Source organism: Solenopsis invicta, chromosome 3, assembly GCF_016802725.1.
Source record: "Solenopsis invicta isolate M01_SB chromosome 3, UNIL_Sinv_3.0, whole genome shotgun sequence".
NCBI classification, from domain to species: domain Eukaryota; kingdom Metazoa; phylum Arthropoda; class Insecta; order Hymenoptera; family Formicidae; genus Solenopsis; species Solenopsis invicta.
In genome coordinates, this window is record NC_052666.1 from 400118 (window position 1) to 428080 (window position 27963).

Sequence of the window (27963 nt, forward strand, 5' to 3'; positions counted from 1 at the left end):
AATTAATGTTGCTAATTTCTTGAATTTATATTCATTTTGAGTAATAATAAAATTCGCTTTTCAATATTGTTGTTAATTTCTTGAACTTATATTCATTTTAAGTAATAATGAAATTTGCTTTTCAATATTATTAATTTCTTGAATTTATATTCGAGAAATTAATGTTGCTAATTTGTTAAATTTATATTCATTTTGAGTAATAATAAAATTCGCTTTTCAATATTATTGTCAATTTCTTGAACTTATATTTATTTTAAATAATAATAAAATTTGCTTTTCAATATTATTAATTTCTTGAATTCATATTCATTTTGAGTAATAATAAAATTTGCTTTTCAACATTGTTGTAATAGCAAATGACAGTTTATTCAAACGCAATGCGAGCGTTATCAATTGATAAACGATACAATTCGCATTCATGGCAGTAGCGCCCTGTCATCGTGGCTCTGCTAAATTAATGCGCGCGCGAGTACAATTTTAAGCTCATCAAGGTAAGCAAGTTCGCGATGACGAACCGTTTACGACGCTTATGGCTCTGTAATTTTGCGCGTGGCTTGACGACCTGTGCAAAAAACTGCAAAACGAAGTAACGTATATGGCGGCAACTGGTTAGTTATCGCGCAAGACAACATGTAACAAGTGTTACGCACGAGCATAAGTGCGCGAGTATTCATTACGCGATTATTAGGTCGAATTGCATATTAATAACAGGCATATTTTCTATTAAGCCTCACGTGGACTTTTACCATTAACTCTTATCGCAGAGTAAATGTCCAAGATCTAGCTCGTGCATCGTGATTAATTATTTCTCCGGAGTCTCTTGTGAAAGAAATAATATAAGTTACAAAAAAAAAAAAAAAAAAAAAAAATTCACGATAAAATATGCACGAAGCGCTCGAAATCACGGGGCGATAACCTCTGACGCGATCGATGAGAATCGACAAACCCGACGATGTATATAAAGGGTGTACCGCTTTCACGACAGATTGAATATTAACGAGGGATCACGACAAAAATCCTAAAAATAAAAATGTTAGTAGTCGAGACGTCTAGGCGGCAACAGTCTTCGAGTTACTAAGTACCGGAAAGCAATCAAACACCCGAAAGCTTTCCGCGAAGAATCTCAAAGCAAAAGCATTATGATACACCTACATCGAACGATCGAGTCCTCGACACTCTTATTACGTAGGCTCGAGATCGTGAATTTGAAGATTCCGTCATTAGCGGTTAACGATCTGGCGGGAGGAAGCGGGACACCCTATATGCGCGAGTCAGTTCCGCGCGTCCCTTTTTCTCCCGGCGCGTCTGCATACTGGATGCTGCGTGGACCGTTATGCAACCTGCGGCGCGCAAACAGCGAGCGGGCGGTCTTTGCTCGCGCCGAGATTCCCGTTGGCCTGTCCTCGTGTCATCCCGCATGCTGCGGGAGCACCCTGACCACGACGACGACGACAAGGTCCGTGACTATCGAGTACGCGCGTGTCGGATGCTGCGAGTTGACGGCGAATTTCGCGACTTTGGCGTCAATGGAAACGGAATGTTTTCAGATGAATCTTAATGAGAAATGAAATTGTTATTCTCTTTCTGAGAGAAGGAAAAAAATTAAATAAAAAAAACTCGAAACATTACACAATTATGTAACATTTTACTTCTATCTCTCTCTCTCTCTCTCTCTCTGTTTCTCTTCTGATGGAAATAACATCCGCGGGAATTGATCCTCTCACGGGTTCTTTTTACCTTTTGCCCGGCTCAAGCACATCAATGCATTCAGCGTAATCTCAGCGGAATAATTGCGCGTAATGCGTCCGCTAGCGCGGCAGCGTCGATTGTGTAACGTAATCAAAAGATAATAACGGAGGTAATCGCGCGCGATCCGGTTGTACGAATAAAATTTCATAACTTTATCGTCCGGCGCGCTTCTCTCGCAGCCAGGTCTTATAACGGGTTACGCTGGGAGATACACGGCAGCTATAAAATTTGTAAACGCGCCGGCATCACGAAATCGTTAAAAGCACCGTCGCGATGCCGATGCCATGCCGGCACGAACGGGAGGATAGTAACCGATTCTACCACTGCACTTTACTGTTATTGCAATAAATGCTACGATGGGACACGACCGACACTCGTTATTTTCCTTAAACATTCCGAACTGCGGAACGGCAAAATCGTCGACAGTTTGTACGTAATGTATAGGTTTACGTAAGCATTTTTCCGAGAGTTCTTAAAAAGCGAGTTAAATAACTTATTTTCTTAATTAACGACGCTTCTTTGCTATTAATAATTTATCTTTCAGCTATTAACTTTTTTATATTACCTCGCTCCGAGATTTATCGTATCCGCGCGTCGAGAAGACTCCGTGAATTTATGTGACTTTTAATGGCATCTTAAAATAACAGCCACGTATATATATTGTATATTTGTTTTGCCTATGTCGCGTAATTTCAATTCAAAATGAAAGACATTCAATAAAATTTTATCACGCTGAGAGAAAAAATGGTAGTAGTAGTGGACTATTCAACTATAAGGGGACGATCATACAAAGTTCATTGATAAAATTATAATATATAGTTGAATTTTTTTTTCGCGCGATACCCGTTTAACATGGCTACATCGACCTCGCCGAGAACGAAAGAGCTCAATATATCGCTAGATATATCGCTCCCGATATGACCCGTACGTACACATTCGACTGCGCTCGAACGGCAACGCGAGTATTACGACATGACGCCGGGTTACCCAAGATGCGCGACGTGTCCGGTAGTTTCTCTCAGTTCCACTGGCTGAACAACAACCGAAGAGAGGATCCGTGAATACATTCCCACAGGTATATATACATCCATTTCGATGACCGACCGCTCGTCACGGACTCGCACCCGGCGGCTTTTCGAGAAATCGGTGCCGATAAGAAGGAAAAAAAGACCACCTCGAGAACTGTATGCATGCGGACTGTGCATTAGTGACAATGACCGCTCTATATACTTACAAATGGCATATCGTCGTAAGGCTTGCAAAGTTTTTTCTAAATTAATTGTCTTTGTGATAGATCCTGCATCGAGAGCACAAATCGTTAACTTGAATTTTTCACTCTGATTAAATTTCTTCAACTCGAGCATTTATATATTTAATTTAAACAATTTTTTTCTCAGTGTGTATTTTCTTTGTAATTTGTAGTTTTTTTAAATTTAATCGAAACAATTGAAAAAAAAAGATTTAAAAAAGAAGATTGAATCGATACTCGAATCTATACACATCGTTGATTCGTCCATGAATGAAAGATAAGTCAATTAAAACAAATGTTTATTAAAACTAATGACAATTCGTCAGTCCGTTTTTTTTTTTTCATTATAAATTCCAAGCAGCATGCTTCGCGCGAATTTCTTCGATTATTAATTACCGATATTTATCGGTGAGGTAATCCCTTCTTATCCCACATGGTCTACCCTTCGAGCGACCAATGAGACCAATCGCCGTGACATTTGTACGTCGATAGACGCGATCCGCTTGGTTCGTGAGGCTCAATCATCCGTCCGTGATCCCCGGTTCTTTGCACCGGTCCTTCGTCTCTCTCTCTCTCTCTTTTCCCTGTCAATCTTTCCCCGGTCGGTGCGTGCGCCTCTCGCTTTCGCACTGGATCACCTTGGTCCACGGAGTCCACGGGCCAGCAGCACGCTACCCTCTCCCTCCCCCTCTCATCTTAACTACTGCATACACGATCGAATCTCGCATAAAACTGATGGTAAATACAACAACAGCGAGGCCGAAATCTCAACGGGAAACTCGAGCTGCATGTATCGCGCGTGCAAATTGCCGGAGAACATTGTGTTCCTCGCCGTTCAAGAATAAGAAGATAACACGATATATTTATATACGCATGAAAGATTTCCTATCATTTAAATGTAATTATTTAGATGGATAAATGAATTTACTCTGAGAGTCTAAGAAAACAGATGATGAGTTTACGGCGGTGTAGAATATAATGGCTATAATGTGTGCGAACCATGTACGTACACGTATAAAAAAAAAAGATATAGAGGATATAACGAGATAATTAGATAATATTAATGGATACATATAAGAATATAGGAAGAAAGCTGGGTTTTCCTTCGCGTTTCCTGCTTCATTATTCCTAAACATGACTAAAATATTCAATTAGCTGAATCAACGTTAATAGTAACGCATCGCTGTTTTATAAATATTAGAAAAAAAAATGCAGAGAGATTATTGTTAAATAATTTAAGCAAGTTTTCCTTTAATTAGGCTAATTGTCAAGTTATTTGGAATGATGTATGAATCGCGACGAGCTGAAACGCGAGATGATTAAGTGTGCGAAATTCGATCGAGATAATGACCGAGCTGTGCGAATAAAAATGCGTGAAACGATGCAATAGTGCGTAATTAGGGAAAAGCTAATATACAATTTACATCGGAATGAAATTATCAAACGAAGAAATTTCGCATTTCTTCCGGAAACTTCGTTCTGCCTTTCGCACTCGGCACACGTTCATTTCCTTGCAGCTCTCGCGCGGCAAGCAGAAATAGCGAGTGCGCTCGTTACGCCTAACAATTTATGTCCTTTTGACATGGAATTGCGATTACGTGCCGGGATGAGTCCATAATTTTAAGATTCTCACGTGGCGCGGCGTTTATTTTCGTTTACGCCGTTTATAAAAATATCGATTCATTAAAAAAAGAGAAGAGAGATTGTCATTAATTTCTATTTTCTTTTTCTAAATCGTAACATTAATTGAAAATGAAACGTCCAATAGAAATTTTATTAACATAGATTCTGAAATAAATTATGGAAACGTAAAATTGATAAATTTATTACACTTTTAATTTATCATCGTGAATTAAAATAATATCAAGAGAATATTTAAAATATAATTTAAGAAAAGTTACAATAATTTCACGATAAGTACTTTTTATCGTCTTTATACCTCGAGAATAATATATTGTCTGTCTTTATAGAATTTGAATCCCGTTAAATTTTTTATTTAGTCTCAATTATCTTTCCGACGAAATATTTTCATTGTCTCTGAATTTCCAGTTAATTAATTGTTATTAATTTCTATTTTTTTTTCTAAATCCTAGCATTAAATTCTAAAATAAATTCTGGAATACTTGGACTGTGGAAACGTAAAATTGATAAATTTATTACTTTTAATTTATCATCATGAAATAAAATATCAAGAAAAAATTTAAAACACAATTTGAGAAAAGTTAAAATTTTCACGATAAGAATTTTTTATCGTCTTCATACGGAATAATATCGAAAATAATATATCACCTGTCTTTATAGAATTTGAATCCCGTTAAATTTTTTATTTAGTCTCAATTATCTTCCCGACGAATTATTTTTATTGTCTCTGAATTTCCAGTTAATTAATAGCATCCATAAAATTTTCAGCGATAAAGGATCGGCTCAAAATTCATCGGGGAATCTATAATCGAGAGAAAGTGCGCGACTTCCTATGCGCGCTTCACGTGCCCTCCATGTTGCAGCTCGCGGTGCACAATGGAGGAGTAGACGGAACGTTAAGGAACGAAGAACGCTCTCACGAGCAGCAGCCGCAGCCGCAGGTTCATCTCGGCGTCATCGACCATCGTGATCCCTGTTTAGTCACTCTCGGCTATGGCTGTCGCTTACTCCAATTCCTTCCTTTTCTTCGTCCTCCACCCTCCGTTCGCGCCTTCTCACTCTCTCTCTCTCTCTCTCTCTCTCTCTTTCTCCTTGTGTTTCTCTCTCCTTACTCTTTCTCGCCGCTCCGCTCTTTTCTCTCGCAGTTCGTTCTAACCAACAGCGAGGTCTCGATAAATGTCACTTTTGCATATTCGAATGCCGATTCCTAGTATAGGGCATCGATTTCGGGAATTTTTACTGTTTTATTTTTACTTATCCGATCGATGAAACAAATGAATGAGTTCCTCTTGAGAATTTCAGAATTTAAAAGATAACATTCGTTCTCTCTTTGTCTGCGTTAACGTGTGATGCACGGACTTGAAAAACGCAAGGTCCAAATAATCGATTGTGTCGATAAAAAGAAATGTGCGAGTCCTCTGGTGTACGGTCGATTATAAAATTCGAATATTAAACCTTCGAAAACTTTGAAAAATTCGATCACGACTGAGTATTCATGATGATTTTATGCCCAAAGTTTTCGAAGGTTCACACCGTTCCAATTTCGGCAATTGCGAACCGATTAGGAATCAATGTGTAATGTTGGCTTTCGATAGAAAAACGTCACGGAGGATCGATAATGCAACATTCGGTGATCATAAAACTTCATACAATGTCATTATTAGATCACGTTCTGAGCCGTTCGATCTGCAACGAGTCAGAAGCGAAATCGTCGGCCCGGACAAGACAAGCGAGGTAGATCTCATCCGACTTCGACTTTAGTTCCTTTCATTTGAAATAAAAAAGAGCCAGCCGGGACTAATTGTCACATTGTATTGTTGTGAAAATTCAAAGTATATCAACTTCTTCAAAGAATTCAAGAACATTTCTTTTGCGTTTAGAATAGTATTGCCGCTACGAAAGCCCGACAGCCAAGGAAGAATTGGTATTTGAACAGATTAATTTATTTGGGGCTAATAAATTAACGCAGATAATTAGCGAATGTTTGAATCCGATGATCGTTTATCCGAACGTTACAATGCGCTTCTATGATCTGTAAATGCTAGTGTCTCGCACTTATTGCCACAAATTAGAGAAATCACTCTGTCGGTTATCAACAGAAACAAAACATTGCTCGATCGTAACTTAGCAAGTTTATCTCTTTATGCGTTATGTAAAGTGTCACGTGCGTTCTCTCTCATCACGTATGGATTTCTAATCACGGTGAGATCTAAGGTCGTAATTCATACTCTGTTCTTACATTTAAAATCGTCTCAAGTTCCAGAGCTTTTGTATCTGACATTTCAAGACGATCTTGAAAAAAGATTTGATTGTGAATATATATGGGATTTTCCAAAAGCTTCGGAGCGCTAGAAAACAATTGTTTCTGTAACAAACTTTATTTGTTTTCATAGAAATATGTCTATAAATCAATAAACTTTTAATAAATTTTTAATAAATATACATAAATTTAATATTATATATAAATGAATATATAATTATATACTGTTAAAGATCGTGAAATGTATTGTAAAGTTTCGAATTAATTCCCTTCAACTTAATCGTAAGTAACATTTCTGTATCATTCGCGTCAGACAATTCTCGACTTCGGTCCGTCAATCGATTTGAACGTATCTTATTATTTAGTTTGATATCGCGCGAACGGCCTTCGTTTCCGTTTCTCGCATTCTGTAAATCTCATAGCCACGATTCTCGTTCGTGAAATTGCATCACAGCTTAAGACATTCAACAACTGTTCGTAATCACTTGTTTACTCAAATTCCGCGCTCGCATGACATTAAAAAAAACTAGATGTTCCCACCCAACTTCGTCAAGCTAGCGGTTGCCCCACGATCGAATACGCAATTTTGGGCGTGGACCAGCATTCCTGCCGATTCCCAAGCCCAGAAGCGAATTAGCAAACACACGGTTAAGACGTCTCGATAACGTGATAATTTGAGAGGACTTAGCCGAATTTCAGTAGTTACGCGAGATCGGTCCTTGTGCGATCTAACGGGCGTTCGTGCATTCGATTGACGTAATTGCAGTCAACTATCGCACTAAACCAAATTATCGATGGTTAAGTTGTAAAACATTTAAGCAATCCGTTCGACACTCGAAAATTATTGTGTAGCCTCAGTAGTCGCGTAGTGTGAGTAAACGCGTGGCACCTCGGCAGTTCCTTTAGAGAAACTTTAATTGTTCACCATTGTATCGGACAGAGTTGGGTAAGTTAATAAATTTTTTTAACTGAATTAAGTTAAAGTTGATGGCACATAAAATTAATTTAGTTACGTTAAAAGTTATATGAATAAAAAATTAACTCAGTTAAAGTTACATTAAGATTAAATTAACGTAAGTTAAAATAAAAGTTAAGTTTCAAAATCATTATTTACATAAAATTTGAATATTGTAATTTTTAAAATTGCATTATTCTAAATAACAAACAATTATAGTATAAATTATCAAATAAATTTTTTTTTATTTATAATTTAAGTTTATACGAAGTAAAGAAGAAATATTGTTTTTTATATGTAGATATATGTTCTTTTGCAATTTTTACATTTTGCAATTAAATTATTAAAAATACGATTTCACGTATAATGTAAAATACAACCTCACATATGGTATATCGATAAAATATAATTCTATTAAAATTTATCATTATTAAAGTAATTATTAAATTTAAATAAGAGCATTATTTAAAAATAACGATCGGTTTACTTTCGTAGTGAGTCATAAAATAGCAAACCACCTGTATGTGGTTTGCTAAAAATACTTATTTTACAAGTGCTGAAGATGGTACTGACGTATTATACTGTCATTTATAAGACAGATAAAAAAAATTAACGTAGAAAAAAGTTAATAAGTTAATGTTTAAAAATAACTAGTTAAAGTTACAAATTAATGCATTTAATATTAATTAAATTATGTTAAAAATTATTAACCTTTTAACTATTTACTACCCAAGCCTGGTATCGGACAATTAATAACTGACTTTATTGAAAATATAAACCTCGTGTGACTGTGCAATAATTAATGTTGCTTGATCAACAATCATCCAACTCGATTGCCTCATTCCTTCTCTCTTTATCTCTGTTCAACCTACTCCTTCTAGTATAATCTCTTTGGTCTAGACTCGCTCCTACATTCTCGCGCTTCCTCATACTCCATCATTCCACTCGCCTCCTCTCTCGTTCAGTGTCCTTCTTGAGCTTGTGTTGGTGCTTGCTTTCCTCTCAACCACGCTGCGAGGCTGTGCCACTATCTCTGTCACACTACCATCCCGCGTTCTCGCGGAACGGAATCAGCAGCTGGTTCCGCCGAACTCGAGCGAACGGAGCTCAGTTCGCGAACATATAATGATGTTGAAGCTAGCAGCGGATTCGCAGCAGCAGATTCGTCAAAGCAGGGATTCTCATTCAAAATAAAATACATAAGAAACTTTGACATATAAAGGCAAACTAGCAAGTAACTGCACAACATACACTTATACGCTTCTAAATAGATCAGACTATCGAGAACAATTAACAAAAATGCGCAGGTCTACTAAATTGTTTAAATTATATAACGAGTTATTGCAGAAACAAGGGAAGGAAGCCTCGGTCGGGGCTGTAAATTTTTTTAGAACATCATTGTAGGCTTCTAAATAAATCCCGACTAGCAAGAAAAATTAAAAAAAATGCGCACGCCTACGAAAAATTATTTAAACAATATAAAGTTTATTGCAAAAACAGGAAAACGAAGTCGCGGTCGGGGCTGCAAATTTTTTTAGAACATTATTGTAAGCTTCTAAATCAATCCCGACTAGCAAGAAAAATTAAAAAAAATGCGCACGCCTACAAAAAATTATTTAAACAATATAAAGTTTATTGCAAAAACAGGAAAACGAAGTCGCGGTCGGGGCTGCAAATTTTTTTAGAACATTATTGTAGGCTTCTAAATCAATCCCGACTAGCAAGAAAAATTGAAAAAAATGCGCACGCCTACAAAAAATTATTTAAACAATATAAAGTTTATTGCAAAAACAGGAAAACGAAGTCGCGGTCGGGGCTGCAAATTTTTTTAGAACATCATTATAACCTTCTAAATCAATCCCGACTAGCAAGAAAAATTAAAAAAAATGCGCACGCCTACGAAAAATTATTTAAACAATATAAAGTTTATTGCAAAAACAGGAAAACGAAGTCGCGGTCGGGGCTGCAAATTTTTTTAGAACATCATTATAACCTTCTAAATCAATCCCGACTAGCAAGAAAAATTAAAAAAAATGCGCACGCCTACGAAAAATTATTTAAACAATATAAAGTTTATTGCAAAAACAGGAAAACGAAGTCGCGGTCGGGGCTGCAAATTTTTTTAGAACATTATTGTAAGCTTCTAAATCAATCCCGACTAGCAAGAAAAATTAAAAAAAATGCGCACGCCTACGAAAAATTATTTAAACAATATAAAGTTTATTGCAAAAACAGGAAAACGAAGTCGCGGTCGGGGCTGCAAATTTTTTTAGAACATCATTATAACCTTCTAAATCAATCCCGACTAGCAAGAAAAATTAAAAAAAATGCGCACGCCTACGAAAAATTATTTAAACAATATAAAGTTTATTGCAAAAACAGGAAAACGAAGTCGCGGTCGGGGCTGCAAATTTTTTTAGAACATCATTATAACCTTCTAAATCAATCCCGACTAGCAAGAAAAATTAAAAAAAATGCGCACGCCTACGAAAAATTATTTAAACAATATAAAGTTTATTGCAAAAACAGGAAAACGAAGTCGCGGTCGGGGCTGCAAATTTTTTTAGAACATCATTGTAGGCTTCTAAATAAATCCCAACTAGCAAGAAAAATTAAAAAAAATGCGCACGCCTACGAAAAATTATTTAAACAATATAAAGTTTATTGCAAAAACAGGAAAACGAAGTCGCGGTCGGGGCTGCAAATTTTTTTAGAACATCATTATAACCTTCTAAATCAATCCCGACTAGCAAGAAAAATTAAAAAAAATGCGCACGCCTACGAAAAATTATTTAAACAATATAAAGTTTATTGCAAAAACAGGAAAACGAAGTCGCGGTCGGGGCTGCAAATTTTTTTAGAACATCATTGTAGGCTTCTAAATAAATCCCAACTAGCAAGAAAAATTAAAAAAAATGCGCACGCCTACGAAAAATTATTTAAACAATATAAAGTTTATTGCAAAAACAGGAAAACGAAGTCGCGGTCGGGGCTGCAAATTTTTTTAGAACATTATTGTAAGCTTCTAAATCAATCCCGACTAGCAAGAAAAATTAAAAAAAATGCGCACGCCTACGAAAAATTATTTAAACAATATAAAGTTTATTGCAAAAACAGGAAAACGAAGTCGCGGTCGGGGCTGCAAATTTTTTAGAACATCATTATAACCTTCTAAATCAATCCCGACTAGCAAGAAAAATTAAAAAAAATGCGCACGCCTACGAAAAATTATTTAAACAATATAAAGTTTATTGCAAAAACAGGAAAACGAAGTCGCGGTCGGGGCTGCAAATTTTTTTAGAACATCATTGTAGGCTTCTAAATAAATCCCAACTAGCAAGAAAAATTAAAAAAAATGCGCACGCCTACGAAAAATTATTTAAACAATATAAAGTTTATTGCAAAAACAGGAAAACGAAGTCGCGGTCGGGGCTGCAAATTTTTTTAGAACATTATTGTAAGCTTCTAAATCAATCCCGACTAGCAAGAAAAATTAAAAAAAATGCGCACGCCTACGAAAAATTATTTAAACAATATAAAGTTTATTGCAAAAACAGGAAAACGAAGTCGCGGTCGGGGCTGCAAATTTTTTTAGAACATCATTGTAGGCTTCTAAATAAATCCCAACTAGCAAGAAAAATTAAAAAAAATGCGCACGCCTACGAAAAATTATTTAAACAATATAAAGTTTATTGCAAAAACAGGAAAACGAAGTCGCGGTCGAGGCTGCAAATTTTTTTAGAACATTATTGTAAGCTTCTAAATCAATCCCGACTAGCAAGAAAAATTAAAAAAAATGCGCACGCCTACGAAAAATTATTTAAACAATATAAAGTTTATTGCAAAAACAGGAAAACGAAGTCGCGGTCGGGGCTGCAAATTTTTTTAGAACATCATTATAACCTTCTAAATCAATCCCGACTAGCAAGAAAAATTAAAAAAAATGCGCACGCCTACGAAAAATTATTTAAACAATATAAAGTTTATTGCAAAAACAGGAAAACGAAGTCGCGGTCGGGGCTGCAAATTTTTTTAGAACATCATTATAACCTTCTAAATCAATCCCGACTAGCAAGAAAAATTAAAAAAAATGCGCACGCCTACGAAAAATTATTTAAACAATATAAAGTTTATTGCAAAAACAGGAAAACGAAGTCGCGGTCGGGGCTGCAAATTTTTTTAGAACATCATTGTAGGCTTCTAAATAAATCCCAACTAGCAAGAAAAATTAAAAAAAATGCGCACGCCTACGAAAAATTATTTAAACAATATAAAGTTTATTGCAAAAACAGGAAAACGAAGTCGCGGTCGGGGCTGCAAATTTTTTTAGAACATCATTATAACCTTCTAAATCAATCCCGACTAGCAAGAAAAATTAAAAAAATGCGCACGCCTACGAAAAATTATTTAAACAATATAAAGTTTATTGCAAAAACAGGAAAACGAAGTCGCGGTCGGGGCTGCAAATTTTTTTAGAACATTATTGTAACCTTCTAAATCAATCCCGACTAGCAAGAAAAATTAAAAAAAATGCGCACGCCTACGAAAAATTATTTAAACAATATAAAGTTTATTGCAAAAACAGGAAAACGAAGTCGCGGTCGGGGCTGCAAATTTTTTTAGAACATCATTATAACCTTCTAAATCAATCCCGACTAGCAAGAAAAATTAAAAAAAATGCGCACGCCTACGAAAAATTATTTAAACAATATAAAGTTTATTGCAAAAACAGGAAAACGAAGTCGCGGTCGGGGCTGCAAATTTTTTTAGAACATCATTGTAGGCTTCTAAATAAATCCCAACTAGCAAGAAAAATTAAAAAAAATGCGCACGCCTACGAAAAATTATTTAAACAATATAAAGTTTATTGCAAAAACAGGAAAACGAAGTCGCGGTCGGGGCTGCAAATTTTTTTAGAACATTATTGTAAGCTTCTAAATCAATCCCGACTAGCAAGAAAAATTAAAAAAAATGCGCACGCCTACGAAAAATTATTTAAACAATATAAAGTTTATTGCAAAAACAGGAAAACGAAGTCGCGGTCGGGGCTGCAAATTTTTTTAGAACATCATTATAACCTTCTAAATCAATCCCGACTAGCAAGAAAAATTAAAAAAAATGCGCACGCCTACGAAAAATTATTTAAACAATATAAAGTTTATTGCAAAAACAGGAAAACGAAGTCGCGGTCGGGGCTGCAAATTTTTTTAGAACATCATTATAACCTTCTAAATCAATCCCGACTAGCAAGAAAAATTAAAAAAAATGCGCACGCCTACGAAAAATTATTTAAACAATATAAAGTTTATTGCAAAAACAGGAAAACGAAGTCGCGGTCGGGGCTGCAAATTTTTTTAGAACATCATTATAACCTTCTAAATCAATCCCGACTAGCAAGAAAAATTAAAAAAAATGCGCACGCCTACGAAAAATTATTTAAACAATATAAAGTTTATTGCAAAAACAGGAAAACGAAGTCGCGGTCGGGGCTGCAAATTTTTTTAGAACATCATTGTAGGCTTCTAAATAAATCCCGACTAGCAAGAAAAATTAAAAAAAATGCGCACGCCTACGAAAAATTATTTAAACAATATAAAGTTTATTGCAAAAACAGGAAAACGAAGTCGCGGTCGGGGCTGCAAATTTTTTTAGAACATCATTATAACCTTCTAAATCAATCCCGACTAGCAAGAAAAATTAAAAAAAATGCGCACGCCTACGAAAAATTATTTAAACAATATAAAGTTTATTGCAAAAACAGGAAAACGAAGTCGCGGTCGGGGCTGCAAATTTTTTTAGAACATTATTGTAAGCTTCTAAATCAATCCCGACTAGCAAGAAAAATTAAAAAAAATGCGCACGCCTACAAAAAATTATTTAAACAATATAAAGTTTATTGCAAAAACAGGAAAACGAAGTCGCGGTCGGGGCTGCAAATTTTTTTAGAACATTATTGTAGGCTTCTAAATCAATCCCGACTAGCAAGAAAAATTGAAAAAAATGCGCACGCCTACAAAAAATTATTTAAACAATATAAAGTTTATTGCAAAAACAGGAAAACGAAGTCGCGGTCGGGGCTGCAAATTTTTTTAGAACATCATTATAACCTTCTAAATCAATCCCGACTAGCAAGAAAAATTAAAAAAAATGCGCACGCCTACGAAAAATTATTTAAACAATATAAAGTTTATTGCAAAAACAGGAAAACGAAGTCGCGGTCGGGGCTGCAAATTTTTTTAGAACATTATTGTAAGCTTCTAAATCAATCCCGACTAGCAAGAAAAATTAAAAAAAATGCGCACGCCTACAAAAAATTATTTAAACAATATAAAGTTTATTGCAAAAACAGGAAAACGAAGTCGCGGTCGGGGCTGCAAATTTTTTTAGAACATTATTGTAGGCTTCTAAATCAATCCCGACTAGCAAGAAAAATTGAAAAAAATGCGCACGCCTACAAAAAATTATTTAAACAATATAAAGTTTATTGCAAAAACAGGAAAACGAAGTCGCGGTCGGGGCTGCAAATTTTTTTAGAACATCATTATAACCTTCTAAATCAATCCCGACTAGCAAGAAAAATTAAAAAAAATGCGCACGCCTACGAAAAATTATTTAAACAATATAAAGTTTATTGCAAAAACAGGAAAACGAAGTCGCGGTCGGGGCTGCAAATTTTTTTAGAACATCATTATAACCTTCTAAATCAATCCCGACTAGCAAGAAAAATTAAAAAAAATGCGCACGCCTACGAAAAATTATTTAAACAATATAAAGTTTATTGCAAAAACAGGAAAACGAAGTCGCGGTCGGGGCTGCAAATTTTTTTAGAACATCATTATAACCTTCTAAATCAATCCCGACTAGCAAGAAAAATTAAAAAAATGCGCACGCCTACGAAAAATTATTTAAACAATATAAAGTTTATTGCAAAAACAGGAAAACGAAGTCGCGGTCGGGGCTGCAAATTTTTTTAGAACATCATTATAACCTTCTAAATCAATCCCGACTAGCAAGAAAAATTAAAAAAAATGCGCACGCCTACGAAAAATTATTTAAACAATATAAAGTTTATTGCAAAAACAGGAAAACGAAGTCGCGGTCGGGGCTGCAAATTTTTTTAGAACATTATTGTAGGCTTCTAAATCAATCCCGACTAGCAAGAAAAATTAAAAAAAATGCGCACGCCTACAAAAAATTATTTAAACAATGTAAAGTTTATTGCAAAAACAGGAAAACGAAGTCGCGGTCGGGGCTGCAAATTTTTTTAGAACATCATTGTAGGCTTCTAAATAAATCCCGACTAGCAAGAAAAATTAAAAAAAATGCGCACGGCTACTAAATTGTTTTAATTATATAACGAGTTATTGCAGAAACAAGGGCTTGGTCGGCGCTGGAAATTTATTAGCAATCATATTAAGGTTGGCTGCTTGCGCCGTATAGGAATAATATTGTCATTATAGAAAAGAAATAGTATGATTTCCCAATTTTCTACTTTGATGTAAATTATAGATCAGAAATATAATTTGACTGCTAAACATACATATTGTTCTCTCTCTTTGCGCTACCCAAGACCAACCAACGAGGAGGTGGCGAGAATATGGTCTCTTTTTTTGTTATGTTCTTACTGTTTGTGAATGTTAAAATTTTTTTTACTTTTTTATATTAAAATTTATTTGCGTTTTTGGTATTAGAATTTTTTTATTTTTTAGTTTTTGCAATAAATTTTATATTGTTTAAATAATTTTTCATTGCCGTGCGCATTTTTTTAAATTTTTCTTACTAGTCGGGATTGATTTAGAAGCCTACAATAATGTTCTAAAAAAATTTGCAGCCCCGACCGCGACTTCGTTTCCCTGTTTTTGCAATAAACTTTATATTGCTTAAATAATTTTTCGTAGGCGTGCGCATTTTTTTTAATTTTTCTTGCTAGTCGGGATTGATTTAGAAGGTTATAATGATGTTCTAAAAAAATTTGCAGCCCCGACCGCGACTTCGTTTTCCTGTTTTTGCAATAAACTTTATATTGTTTAAATAATTTTTCGTAGGCGTGCGCATTTTTTTAATTTTTCTTGCTAGTCGGGATTGATTTAGAAGGTTATAATGATGTTCTAAAAAAATTTGCAGCCCCGACCGCGACTTCGTTTTCCTGTTTTTGCAATAAACTTTATATTGTTTAAATAATTTTTCGTAGGCGTGCGCATTTTTTTTAATTTTTCTTGCTAGTCGGGATTGATTTAGAAGGTTATAATGATGTTCTAAAAAAATTTGCAGCCCCGACCGCGACTTCGTTTTCCTGTTTTTGCAATAAACTTTATATTGTTTAAATAATTTTTCGTAGGCGTGCGCATTTTTTTAATTTTTCTTGCTAGTCGGGATTGATTTAGAAGGTTATAATGATGTTCTAAAAAAATTTGCAGCCCCGACCGCGACTTCGTTTTCCTGTTTTTGCAATAAACTTTATATTGTTTAAATAATTTTTTGTAGGCGTGCGCATTTTTTTCAATTTTTCTTGCTAGTCGGGATTGATTTAGAAGCCTACAATAATGTTCTAAAAAAATTTGCAGCCCCGACCGCGACTTCGTTTTCCTGTTTTTGCAATAAACTTTATATTGTTTAAATAATTTTTTGTAGGCGTGCGCATTTTTTTTAATTTTTCTTGCTAGTCGGGATTGATTTAGAAGCTTACAATAATGTTCTAAAAAAATTTGCAGCCCCGACCGCGACTTCGTTTTCCTGTTTTTGCAATAAACTTTATATTGTTTAAATAATTTTTCGTAGGCGTGCGCATTTTTTTTAATTTTTCTTGCTAGTCGGGATTGATTTAGAAGGTTATAATGATGTTCTAAAAAAATTTGCAGCCCCGACCGCGACTTCGTTTTCCTGTTTTTGCAATAAACTTTATATTGTTTAAATAATTTTTTGTAGGCGTGCGCATTTTTTTCAATTTTTCTTGCTAGTCGGGATTGATTTAGAAGCCTACAATAATGTTCTAAAAAAATTTGCAGCCCCGACCGCGACTTCGTTTTCCTGTTTTTGCAATAAACTTTATATTGTTTAAATAATTTTTTGTAGGCGTGCGCATTTTTTTTAATTTTTCTTGCTAGTCGGGATTGATTTAGAAGCTTACAATAATGTTCTAAAAAAATTTGCAGCCCCGACCGCGACTTCGTTTTCCTGTTTTTGCAATAAACTTTATATTGTTTAAATAATTTTTCGTAGGCGTGCGCATTTTTTTTAATTTTTCTTGCTAGTCGGGATTGATTTAGAAGGTTATAATGATGTTCTAAAAAAATTTGCAGCCCCGACCGCGACTTCGTTTTCCTGTTTTTGCAATAAACTTTATATTGTTTAAATAATTTTTCGTAGGCGTGCGCATTTTTTTTAATTTTTCTTGCTAGTTGGGATTTATTTAGAAGCCTACAATGATGTTCTAAAAAATTTGCAGCCCCGACCGCGACTTCGTTTTCCTGTTTTTGCAATAAACTTTATATTGTTTAAATAATTTTTCGTAGGCGTGCGCATTTTTTTAATTTTTCTTGCTAGTCGGGATTGATTTAGAAGGTTATAATGATGTTCTAAAAAAATTTGCAGCCCCGACCGCGACTTCGTTTTCCTGTTTTTGCAATAAACTTTATATTGTTTAAATAATTTTTCGTAGGCGTGCGCATTTTTTTTAATTTTTCTTGCTAGTCGGGATTGATTTAGAAGGTTATAATGATGTTCTAAAAAAATTTGCAGCCCCGACCGCGACTTCGTTTTCCTGTTTTTGCAATAAACTTTATATTGTTTAAATAATTTTTCGTAGGCGTGCGCATTTTTTTTAATTTTTCTTGCTAGTCGGGATTGATTTAGAAGCTTACAATAATGTTCTAAAAAAATTTGCAGCCCCGACCGCGACTTCGTTTTCCTGTTTTTGCAATAAACTTTATATTGTTTAAATAATTTTTCGTAGGCGTGCGCATTTTTTTTAATTTTTCTTGCTAGTTGGGATTTATTTAGAAGCCTACAATGATGTTCTAAAAAAATTTGCAGCCCCGACCGCGACTTCGTTTTCCTGTTTTTGCAATAAACTTTATATTGTTTAAATAATTTTTCGTAGGCGTGCGCATTTTTTTTAATTTTTCTTGCTAGTCGGGATTGATTTAGAAGCTTACAATAATGTTCTAAAAAAATTTGCAGCCCCGACCGCGACTTCGTTTTCCTGTTTTTGCAATAAACTTTATATTGTTTAAATAATTTTTCGTAGGCGTGCGCATTTTTTTTAATTTTTCTTGCTAGTTGGGATTTATTTAGAAGCCTACAATGATGTTCTAAAAAAATTTGCAGCCCCGACCGCGACTTCGTTTTCCTGTTTTTGCAATAAACTTTATATTGTTTAAATAATTTTTCGTAGGCGTGCGCATTTTTTTTAATTTTTCTTGCTAGTCGGGATTGATTTAGAAGGTTATAATGATGTTCTAAAAAAATTTGCAGCCCCGACCGCGACTTCGTTTTCCTGTTTTTGCAATAAACTTTATATTGTTTAAATAATTTTTCGTAGGCGTGCGCATTTTTTTAATTTTTCTTGCTAGTCGGGATTGATTTAGAAGCTTACAATAATGTTCTAAAAAAATTTGCAGCCCCGACCGCGACTTCGTTTTCCTGTTTTTGCAATAAACTTTATATTGTTTAAATAATTTTTCGTAGGCGTGCGCATTTTTTTTAATTTTTCTTGCTAGTTGGGATTTATTTAGAAGCCTACAATGATGTTCTAAAAAAATTTGCAGCCCCGACCGCGACTTCGTTTTCCTGTTTTTGCAATAAACTTTATATTGTTTAAATAATTTTTCGTAGGCGTGCGCATTTTTTTAATTTTTCTTGCTAGTCGGGATTGATTTAGAAGGTTATAATGATGTTCTAAAAAAATTTGCAGCCCCGACCGCGACTTCGTTTTCCTGTTTTTGCAATAAACTTTATATTGTTTAAATAATTTTTCGTAGGCGTGCGCATTTTTTTTAATTTTTCTTGCTAGTTGGGATTTATTTAGAAGCCTACAATGATGTTCTAAAAAAATTTGCAGCCCCGACCGCGACTTCGTTTTCCTGTTTTTGCAATAAACTTTATATTGTTTAAATAATTTTTCGTAGGCGTGCGCATTTTTTTTAATTTTTCTTGCTAGTCGGGATTGATTTAGAAGGTTATAATGATGTTCTAAAAAAATTTGCAGCCCCGACCGCGACTTCGTTTTCCTGTTTTTGCAATAAACTTTATATTGTTTAAATAATTTTTCGTAGGCGTGCGCATTTTTTTTAATTTTTCTTGCTAGTCGGGATTGATTTAGAAGGTTATAATGATGTTCTAAAAAAATTTGCAGCCCCGACCGCGACTTCGTTTTCCTGTTTTTGCAATAAACTTTATATTGTTTAAATAATTTTTCGTAGGCGTGCGCATTTTTTTTAATTTTTCTTGCTAGTCGGGATTGATTTAGAAGCTTACAATAATGTTCTAAAAAAATTTGCAGCCCCGACCGCGACTTCGTTTTCCTGTTTTTGCAATAAACTTTATATTGTTTAAATAATTTTTCGTAGGCGTGCGCATTTTTTTTAATTTTTCTTGCTAGTCGGGATTGATTTAGAAGGTTATAATGATGTTCTAAAAAAATTTGCAGCCCCGACCGCGACTTCGTTTTCCTGTTTTTGCAATAAACTTTATATTGTTTAAATAATTTTTCGTAGGCGTGCGCATTTTTTTTAATTTTTCTTGCTAGTCGGGATTGATTTAGAAGGTTATAATGATGTTCTAAAAAAATTTGCAGCCCCGACCGCGACTTCGTTTTCCTGTTTTTGCAATAAACTTTATATTGTTTAAATAATTTTTTGTAGGCGTGCGCATTTTTTTCAATTTTTCTTGCTAGTCGGGATTGATTTAGAAGCCTACAATAATGTTCTAAAAAAATTTGCAGCCCCGACCGCGACTTCGTTTTCCTGTTTTTGCAATAAACTTTATATTGTTTAAATAATTTTTTGTAGGCGTGCGCATTTTTTTTAATTTTTCTTGCTAGTCGGGATTGATTTAGAAGCTTACAATAATGTTCTAAAAAAATTTGCAGCCCCGACCGCGACTTCGTTTTCCTGTTTTTGCAATAAACTTTATATTGTTTAAATAATTTTTCGTAGGCGTGCGCATTTTTTTTAATTTTTCTTGCTAGTCGGGATTTATTTAGAAGCCTACAATGATGTTCTAAAAAAATTTGCAGCCCCGACCGAGGCTTCCTTCCCTTGTTTCTGCAATAACTCGTTATATAATTTAAACAATTTAGTAGACCTGCGCATTTTTGTTAATTGTTCTCGATAGTCTGATCTATTTAGAAGCGTATAAGTGTATGTTGTGCAGTTACTTGCTAGTTTGCCTTTATATGTCAAAGTTTCTTATGTATTTTATTTTGAATGAGAATCCCTGCTTTGACGAATCTGCTGCTGCGAATCCGCTGCTAGCTTCAACATCATAACATATACATATATTTATTATAATTCGTGTCGCTCGTATGTTCATAAACTTTAGCATCAAACCGAGCCAAAGACGAGCAATAATAATCAATTTATTTTAACTCACATATATTTGCATAATGTACAAGAACAAACATGTACATTATTTTAACGCGGAACTAGTTTCTGCCTCACTAATTGTAAGACTTTCATCAGCCGCTATAAAAAAGTCTTAATACTGACAAAACAGATCGTCTGCCTGTCGACAAACTTGTTTGTTCCTCCTTCTTCATACACTGTGAAAAATAAAATGCTAATTTAACCTTTTTGGTATGTCCCAGAAAGTCTACTGAATAACTGAATAACTTAAAATAAGAGTTATTTTATCTTAACTTTTGAGCTATTTTTACTTAAAATTTAGAGTGAACTGTCTGGGACATTTTATCTTTTACTGTGTAACGAGTATCAATTATATAAAGAAGGATTCACAGAATTAATTATTAGTCTGACAAGATTCATCCGATGGCTAGTCAGATGCGCAAAGATTTTCTAATATCAATACAAATAATGGAGAGGAAATGTACGCAGGAAATGACAACAGAGAACAATAATTGTGAAATTCTATTGGATAGATTCTGTATTTTTACAGTACTTTCAACGTGAGATTATTAACTAGATCCTATAATTTTGTATAATTTTTAATTTTGACCTCGTATGACAGTTAGAATACGTAACCATTTTTGTTAGCGTTAAGATTTTTCATAGCGGCTGATGAAGGTCTTAGTGAGATAAAAACCAGTTTCGCGTATAATAATGTACAATGTTTGTCCTACTTGTACATAATACAAATATATGTGAGTTAGAATTACTTGATTATTATTGCTTGTCTTTGGTCCGGTTTGATGCTAAAGTTTATGTATATATTTAAATATACATGAACATATTTGAAATATAATTACACATAATTACATATAAAAAATTTTTTCCAGATTTTTTCAGTTATAAATATATAGATATTAAATAAATACATCTCTTTATTTATTTTGCGCAATTTTCAGTAAGTTCATTTTCTACTCATTTTATTTAAACAGACAAAAGTGTAAAAAATTATTGCAAGTAATTTGGAGTTTAAAGTTTCTTTTCGACTCGGGTTCTCTAGAATATATATCAAGTACGTATCTATAATCTCATTCGTCTATTGCAAATGGCACCATACTTGAAGCTCATTGCCTACGCTAATTAATTTTAAATTATACTAACAAATTTTATTATGTAAGATCGTATTTCCGCAGATCGGCTTCGTCTTGATTGTGCTTCACCTATTTCCATGTATTTTTATCAATCGCAGATACAAGTCTCTTCAAAGCATCGCGTTTATCTTTTTGCAGTATTATCACGATGGCAACTGGTTTCGACAACAGCACCGTGCAGCACGCTCAACAGGAGTTGACCAGCGAAGATAAGAAATATGCAGCGGAAAATTTGAACGAGACCGACGAGACTAGAAGGAATGCTGTCGCGGAAATTAAACACTGGATCGAAGAAAGCGACGATTTGTCCGTACAAAATGGTAAACATGATAGTGGTGACATAGTAGACGCCTTCAAATATGGTTACTCGATGAAATTCAAATATAGCTCATTAATTAAATAAAATTTCATTAAAAGAAAACATTTAGAAACATTAAAAAAATATTGTCTGCTCATTGAAAGATACTGGTACTTTTGAATTAATAAAATATTGTTTTTTAGTGTAAATTGTTAATTGAAATAAAATAGAGTGATAAATGCGCAAAATTTTAATATTTAATAATTTAATATACAAGATGATTAAAACGCAAAACATTTGAAAAGAATATAATCGAGCGATGTATCCTGTGATTCATCAGTTTTTAACTTAAACAACGTTTGCACAATGAAAATTATGTGTGTGTGTGTGCGCGCATATCGTACCTTCCTATACATTTAATAAATAACTTTTTAGCAATAATTTTGTCTCTATATTTATTCTATACAGTGTATCCGAGATTTTAAAATTCTTATTTGTCAAGAGGAACGTAATAATACGCGCGACACGCACGCATCAATCAGAAAATAAATTCCTATGAATCAAATGTGTTTTTTAATTATGTTTTTATACATCAATTCGCACACCTAATAAAAAGTTTAATTTATAATTCGTATCGATTTAGCACTGTTTCAAATTGAATTATAGTGTTAAAGGAAATTTTTAATTTTTATGCAGGTGATTTTCTCATTCTACGATTTCTGAGAACTTGCAAATTTGATGTCGAGCAAACTAAGGACAGGATTCGAAACTATTACCAGCAGCGATCCGATTTATCGGAGTGGTATACAAACAAGGATCCGTTTCGACCGGAAATGCAAGAGCTGCTTGATCTGGGGTAAGAGTTATTTCAGAGTTTAAATAAATAATCTGAGTAAAATTTCTTTTCACCACTAGGTCGATCGATAAATTACTACTTACAATTAGTATTTATTTATTACTTATACAATATTTAATTTTCAATCTCGGTTCTTTTTATTGCAATTCTTTTAGGAAACATAAAAAATTAGCTAGCGATAAATTATCACATTGAATTACTGTAAAACTAGAAGGTATAACCAATGATTGCAAAAGTTCGTGATCAATTTCATAAATGAATGAGAAACCATGGTACATAGTATGTCCATGTCAGAAACATTTTTTCGCATTTGTTTTATGGCATTGCTTAGAGATGGACAAAAGATAATTCCATGAGTAAGTTTATCGTCAGACGCTGTTAATTCGATTTGTGCGTAAAAAAAATATTTCAAAAAAACGAAAAATAAAAAGTTATATACAAGAGATTATGTAGGAAAATAGAGCGTGTAGATAAAACATTTTTGTAGAACAAATAGTTTTTGAACAACAAAATATGGGGCATTACTTTTCGGGCAACCCTCGTATATGCGTTATATTATACTAATTCCGAAAAGGAATGAGAGTTGAAACCGCAACAAAAAATATTCGGGATGTTTATATGGATTGTGCTCCTGTTCAGGAACAATTGAAAAGTGATTTAGAAAATTTCAAAATGGTGATATTATTTTGGATGGATTTTATTTTTACGATCAATTCCGCTCTGAACAGTATTTTGACATTGATGATGACGTTGTTCGTACCTTAGTGGAATACAATTCTGTTCTGTTTTCTTTTTCTTTTTATTCTGAAAGCAATACCATATTTGAGTGCCGGCATTGCGACGAAATCTTTCTGGTTTCTCATAAAAATCGGATGCAAACTTTTGCAATCATCCAATATATTAACTTCTTCAAAAAATTCAGAAATATTCCCTTTACCGTTTAGAATATTTGTACCTCTGCGAAAGCCGGACAGTCAAGGAAGAATCGTTTTTCTGATGCGCCCAACTCTGAATGACCCGAATGTACACGAAATACCAAATATAATGAAGGTAATGTTAAAATAACATATCGCTCGAACGATTTGTAGGGGATGCTGTCACGATAATGTATTTTTAATATATGTCCATTATTTTTGGGTCGGTGATTTTTTCAGATCTGTATATTGATGATAGAAACGGCGATGAAGTATTATCCCGCAGGATCTATATATGGTGTGGCATTCTATATAGATGTATCCAATCCAAGTACGCGCCAGATTTTTCAATACTCTCCCTTTGTGTTAAAAAATTTAGCCCATTTATGGCAAAAGTGCTATCCTATGAGATATCAAAAAATTGTTTTTTTTAACGCATCATCAATCCTTAATGTTCTTATTAGCACTTTGAGACTTTTTCTGACAGAAAAGTTAAAAAATAGATTTTACGTGTATTCAGACCAAAAGTGTTTTGAAGATATTCCATCTGATACCTTGCCTATCGAGTATGGCGGTACGAATGGGACAATGCAGGAACTAATAGGTAATTACGGTAAAGTAAATAAATATTAATGCAATAATGGATAATGTAAAGTAAAGGATATTTTTTGTAAAATAAGTATGGAGAAAACATAAACGTCCCACAATTAATACAAGCTATTGCTTAAGCGACAATCATTAAAAGTTTGTTGAGAATTTTTCGAAAATTAAGTCTATTAAATATGTATATTAAATATATATTTAAGTTAATATATAATTTGATACATATAAGTAATATAAATATTTATTTTTACAGAATATTGGAAAAGATTCATCCAGAAGAATCGCGACTGGCTTATGGAGGAAGAGAACAGCCCAAGTATCGAGATAGAACCTATAGAGGAAGATTTTCAGCAGACACATTTATAACTTACAAAGAAATCACGTAAAATCATATTGCATAAAGAGTTATGCAATATGATTTTACGTGATTTTTGTGCAAGTTATAAATATGTTTGTTGAAAATCTTCCTCTACAGGTTCACCTGTCTCGATACTTTGGCCATTCTTATCTATAGTCAGTTTTTTGTTCACGTAACTTTTAACATAACTAAATTAATTTTATAAACCATCAACTTTAACTTAATTTAGTTAAAATAAAATGTATTAATTTACCCAACCCTGTATACGCAGTATATGTCTAGTATAATATTAAAATAAAGTGTGCTAATAATTATACAATGTTCCATCAAATTTCTTTTTGTATTATAAATAATTATGTTTAACGCAATATTACTAAAAAAAAAAAAAAAATTGTAAAACTCCAAATGATTTGAGTAATCGACGATTGTCTCAATTGGCGAATCGGAAGGGACGGAGAACGAAGGGAATTCCGTTTCTCTCAGCGAGCCGTGTCGTATTTTTAGGCGGACTCTTCGCCGAAGCAGAAAGGGCTGTGCCGAGCCCGCCGGAAAAACAAGACGATTTCGCCGTCCGCTTCCAGCGAACATTTCAGCTGTCCCGTTCACTTGTGTTTCAGAGTAAGACTCAACTCGTTCCGTTCGAGCTGGCATTAGCCCTAACCGCCTTTGTGACTTGAATTGTTACGATAATGCAGTTGGATATTTCAATCTTCATTAATTTTTAATACGTTTGAAGTACATTCGCGTTCGAACAGGTTCGAATCCACGATACGAACGGGTATCGCGGATTAAAAGTTCGGTTAGATTACGAAACGAGAAGCTAATAGAGACGCTTGATTACTATTTCGAAATACCTAGTAATAATTCTAAACGTAATAATTTTTTTTTATAAATGTCCAGTGATAATTGCGTAAATATTACACGTTCTTCTCTAATTAGACGAGAAATCGTGAAAATTGACTCTTTCGACTCATCATCAACGTATTGATCGAGTTTCGAATAACGAGAGGTCGCTTGCACGGGACAGTAGCAACCTCCGGGAATGATTAATTTCGTCGATGATATTATACGCACCCCCGTGGACGCACCCCATACGAAATGCGACCGTGACTCACTATTTCGATCGCGCCAATATCCGGCTGGCTTCACCATCCGGAAGGAGGGAAGCCACATCTGTGACTGCAAATGATATTGCCTCGCAGTTGCGAAATATTCAGGAAAACTTGTTTGCATCAAGGTCGTAAAGTGACGAACAGTTACTTTAATAGAGACACTTCATAGAGAGACAAAGAAATAGATGGATAGATGGATAGAGAAGAGAAAAAAAGGAAAGAAAAATAAAGACTTATATATTTTATTATAAAATAAAATATATAATTAAATAAAACATTTAAATAAAAATTGTTAAACAAGTATCTTCGTAGATAAAAATATATGCACAATACTTAATTTTTCCAACTGAATAAGCATTTGACTAATGAGTGTGTGAGTCAAAGAAAAATGTGGATAATAATAATTATTGCAAAATGTTTCGCAAGTTGATTGAGTTAAAATACATTTCATTTCCTTCTGTGTAGCTCCTTTCTGACATTTTTTCTTTGTACATTCTTAACTAAATTGTCAAACATTTTCCGTTCAATTAAACTGTATATTTAAAAGACCTCGCCTTGAAAGAAATTCAGACTTGCTTCTCTTTTTATCGGCGACACCTTTTACTCCTTTGCGATGTTCTTTGTTAGCGCGGTACCGATTCCGTGCGTGAAAAAAGGAGAGCAGAAAGGAGATAGAAGGACGAGCGTAGGAGCGTAGAAAGACAATGGATCCTCGAGACATCGGGCGCGGGCGCTCCTATACTCGTATGTAAGGCTCCGCTTTGCGACGTGACGAAAACGACGCGAGAACAAAACGATAGGATTCTGCTCCGTGAGCAGGATTTTTCTCAATGACGAAACGAGAGGCGCAACGTATCGTAACTCATTCAATGCACAAGATACAAGTCACATGGACGAGATGCAATTCTGAGAAGATTATGATGCAAGCTCGCGATGGCGTCATTTATTAATCGACGAATCGATTTGAATATAATGGCGCCCTCCAAATCTTTTAAAATTACTTTGAAAATTACTCTCTAAATCTGAATCAGGATAATCACTGATCACCAGGGGCTTACTTGGCACTGATAAATTGCAGTGATTATTTTAACTTAAAAATCAATGAAAAGTTACTGGTAATCATGAAAAATTTTTTACCGTAGAAATATTTACAATTAAAGATATTATTTCTAATTTGGTAATGCATTACTTGTGAGAAGCGTCATGTTATGTGTCGCAATAAACAAATGTTTTCTAATAAGATTCTACAAGACAGATTTCACTTCATTCAGCGACTGAAAAATGCTATTCCCTTTTTTTTTTATTAAATTTACGTGTGATATAAGCAGAAAAATTATATCCGTAAAAATGTGAAGTGATGTAAGGTGAGATAATTTAATTTTTAAGAAAAAAATAGTTCTAAATGGGCGTGGGCACACGCGTGTGCCCTACATAACGATCGAGCAGCACAATTCCTCAATTTCATTCAGGAACACGTTTATAAATACATCGCACGCGTCGATCAATCGAGCGTTGCAGCGAGGGGTCGAGGATGCGACGCGACCTGCAACGAGTCAGAAGCGAAATCGTCGGCCCGGACAAGACAAGCGAGATAGATCTCATCCGACTTCGACTTTAGTTCCTTTCATTTGAAATAAAAAAGAGCCAGCCAAGACTAATTGTCACATTGTATTGTTGTGAAAATTCAAAGTATATCAACTTCTTCAAAGAATTCAAGAACATTTCTTTTGCGTTTAGAATAGTATTGCCGCTACGAAAGCCCGACAGCCAAGGAAGAATTGGTATTTGAACAGATTAATTTATTTGGGGCTAATAAATTAACGCAGATAATTAGCGAATGTTTGAATCCGATGATCGTTTATCCGAACGTTACAATGCGCTTCTATGATCTGTAAATGCTAGTGTCTCGCACTTATTGCCACAAATTAGAGAAATCACTCTGTCGGTTATCAACAGAAACAAAACATTGCTCGATCGTAACTTAGCAAGTTTATCTCTTTATGCGTTATATAAAGTGTCACGTGCGTTCTCTCTCATCACGTATGGATTTCTAATCACGGTGAGATCTAAGGTCGTAATTCATACTCTGTTCTTACATTTAAAATCGTCTCAAGTTCCAGAGCTTTTGTATCTGACATTTCAAGACGATCTTGAAAAAAGATTTGATTGTGAATATATATGGGATTTTCCAAAAGCTTCGGAGCGCTAGAAAACAATTGTTTCTGTAACAAACTTTATTTGTTTTCATAGAAAT

General features: G+C 34.2%; 2 protein-coding genes across 3 annotated transcripts in view; one reads left to right on the forward strand and one right to left on the reverse strand.

The window, feature by feature from the left end:
• LOC105193005 overlaps positions 1-27963 on the reverse strand; it is a 64946-nt gene that overhangs the window by 22265 nt on the left and 14718 nt on the right. The gene's annotated exons all lie outside the window — the stretch shown is intronic.
• LOC105205160 (retinol-binding protein pinta-like) lies at positions 7516-25091 on the forward strand. 2 transcript variants are annotated; one of them, XM_039446758.1, is made up of 6 exons: positions 7516-7845; positions 21707-21888; positions 22563-22722; positions 23667-23772; positions 23877-24240; positions 24493-25091. In XM_039446758.1, exons 2-6 carry the CDS (start codon positions 21717-21719, stop codon positions 24603-24605), a joined length of 915 nt encoding a protein of 304 aa, XP_039302692.1. In that variant the 5' UTR covers positions 7516-7845; positions 21707-21716; the 3' UTR covers positions 24606-25091. The 2 variants fall into 2 exon arrangements, with proteins under 2 accessions (XP_039302692.1, XP_039302691.1); XM_039446757.1 differs by lacking the exon at positions 7516-7845 and having other exon boundaries at positions 21344-21888.

What these genes read in the sequence shown, in the direction of transcription:
- LOC105205160 (XM_039446758.1), top strand. Translation starts at nt 21,717, where the DNA reads ATGGCAACTGGTTTCGACAACAGCACCGTGCAGCACGCTCAACAGGAG. An exon ending in CGATTTGTCCGTACAAAATG is followed by an intron (nt 21,889 to 22,562) that starts GTAAACATGATA and finishes ATTTTTATGCAG; the next exon opens with GTGATTTTCTCATTCTACGA. An exon ending in CAAGAGCTGCTTGATCTGGG is followed by an intron (nt 22,723 to 23,666) that starts GTAAGAGTTATT and finishes TTTACCGTTTAG; the next exon opens with AATATTTGTACCTCTGCGAA.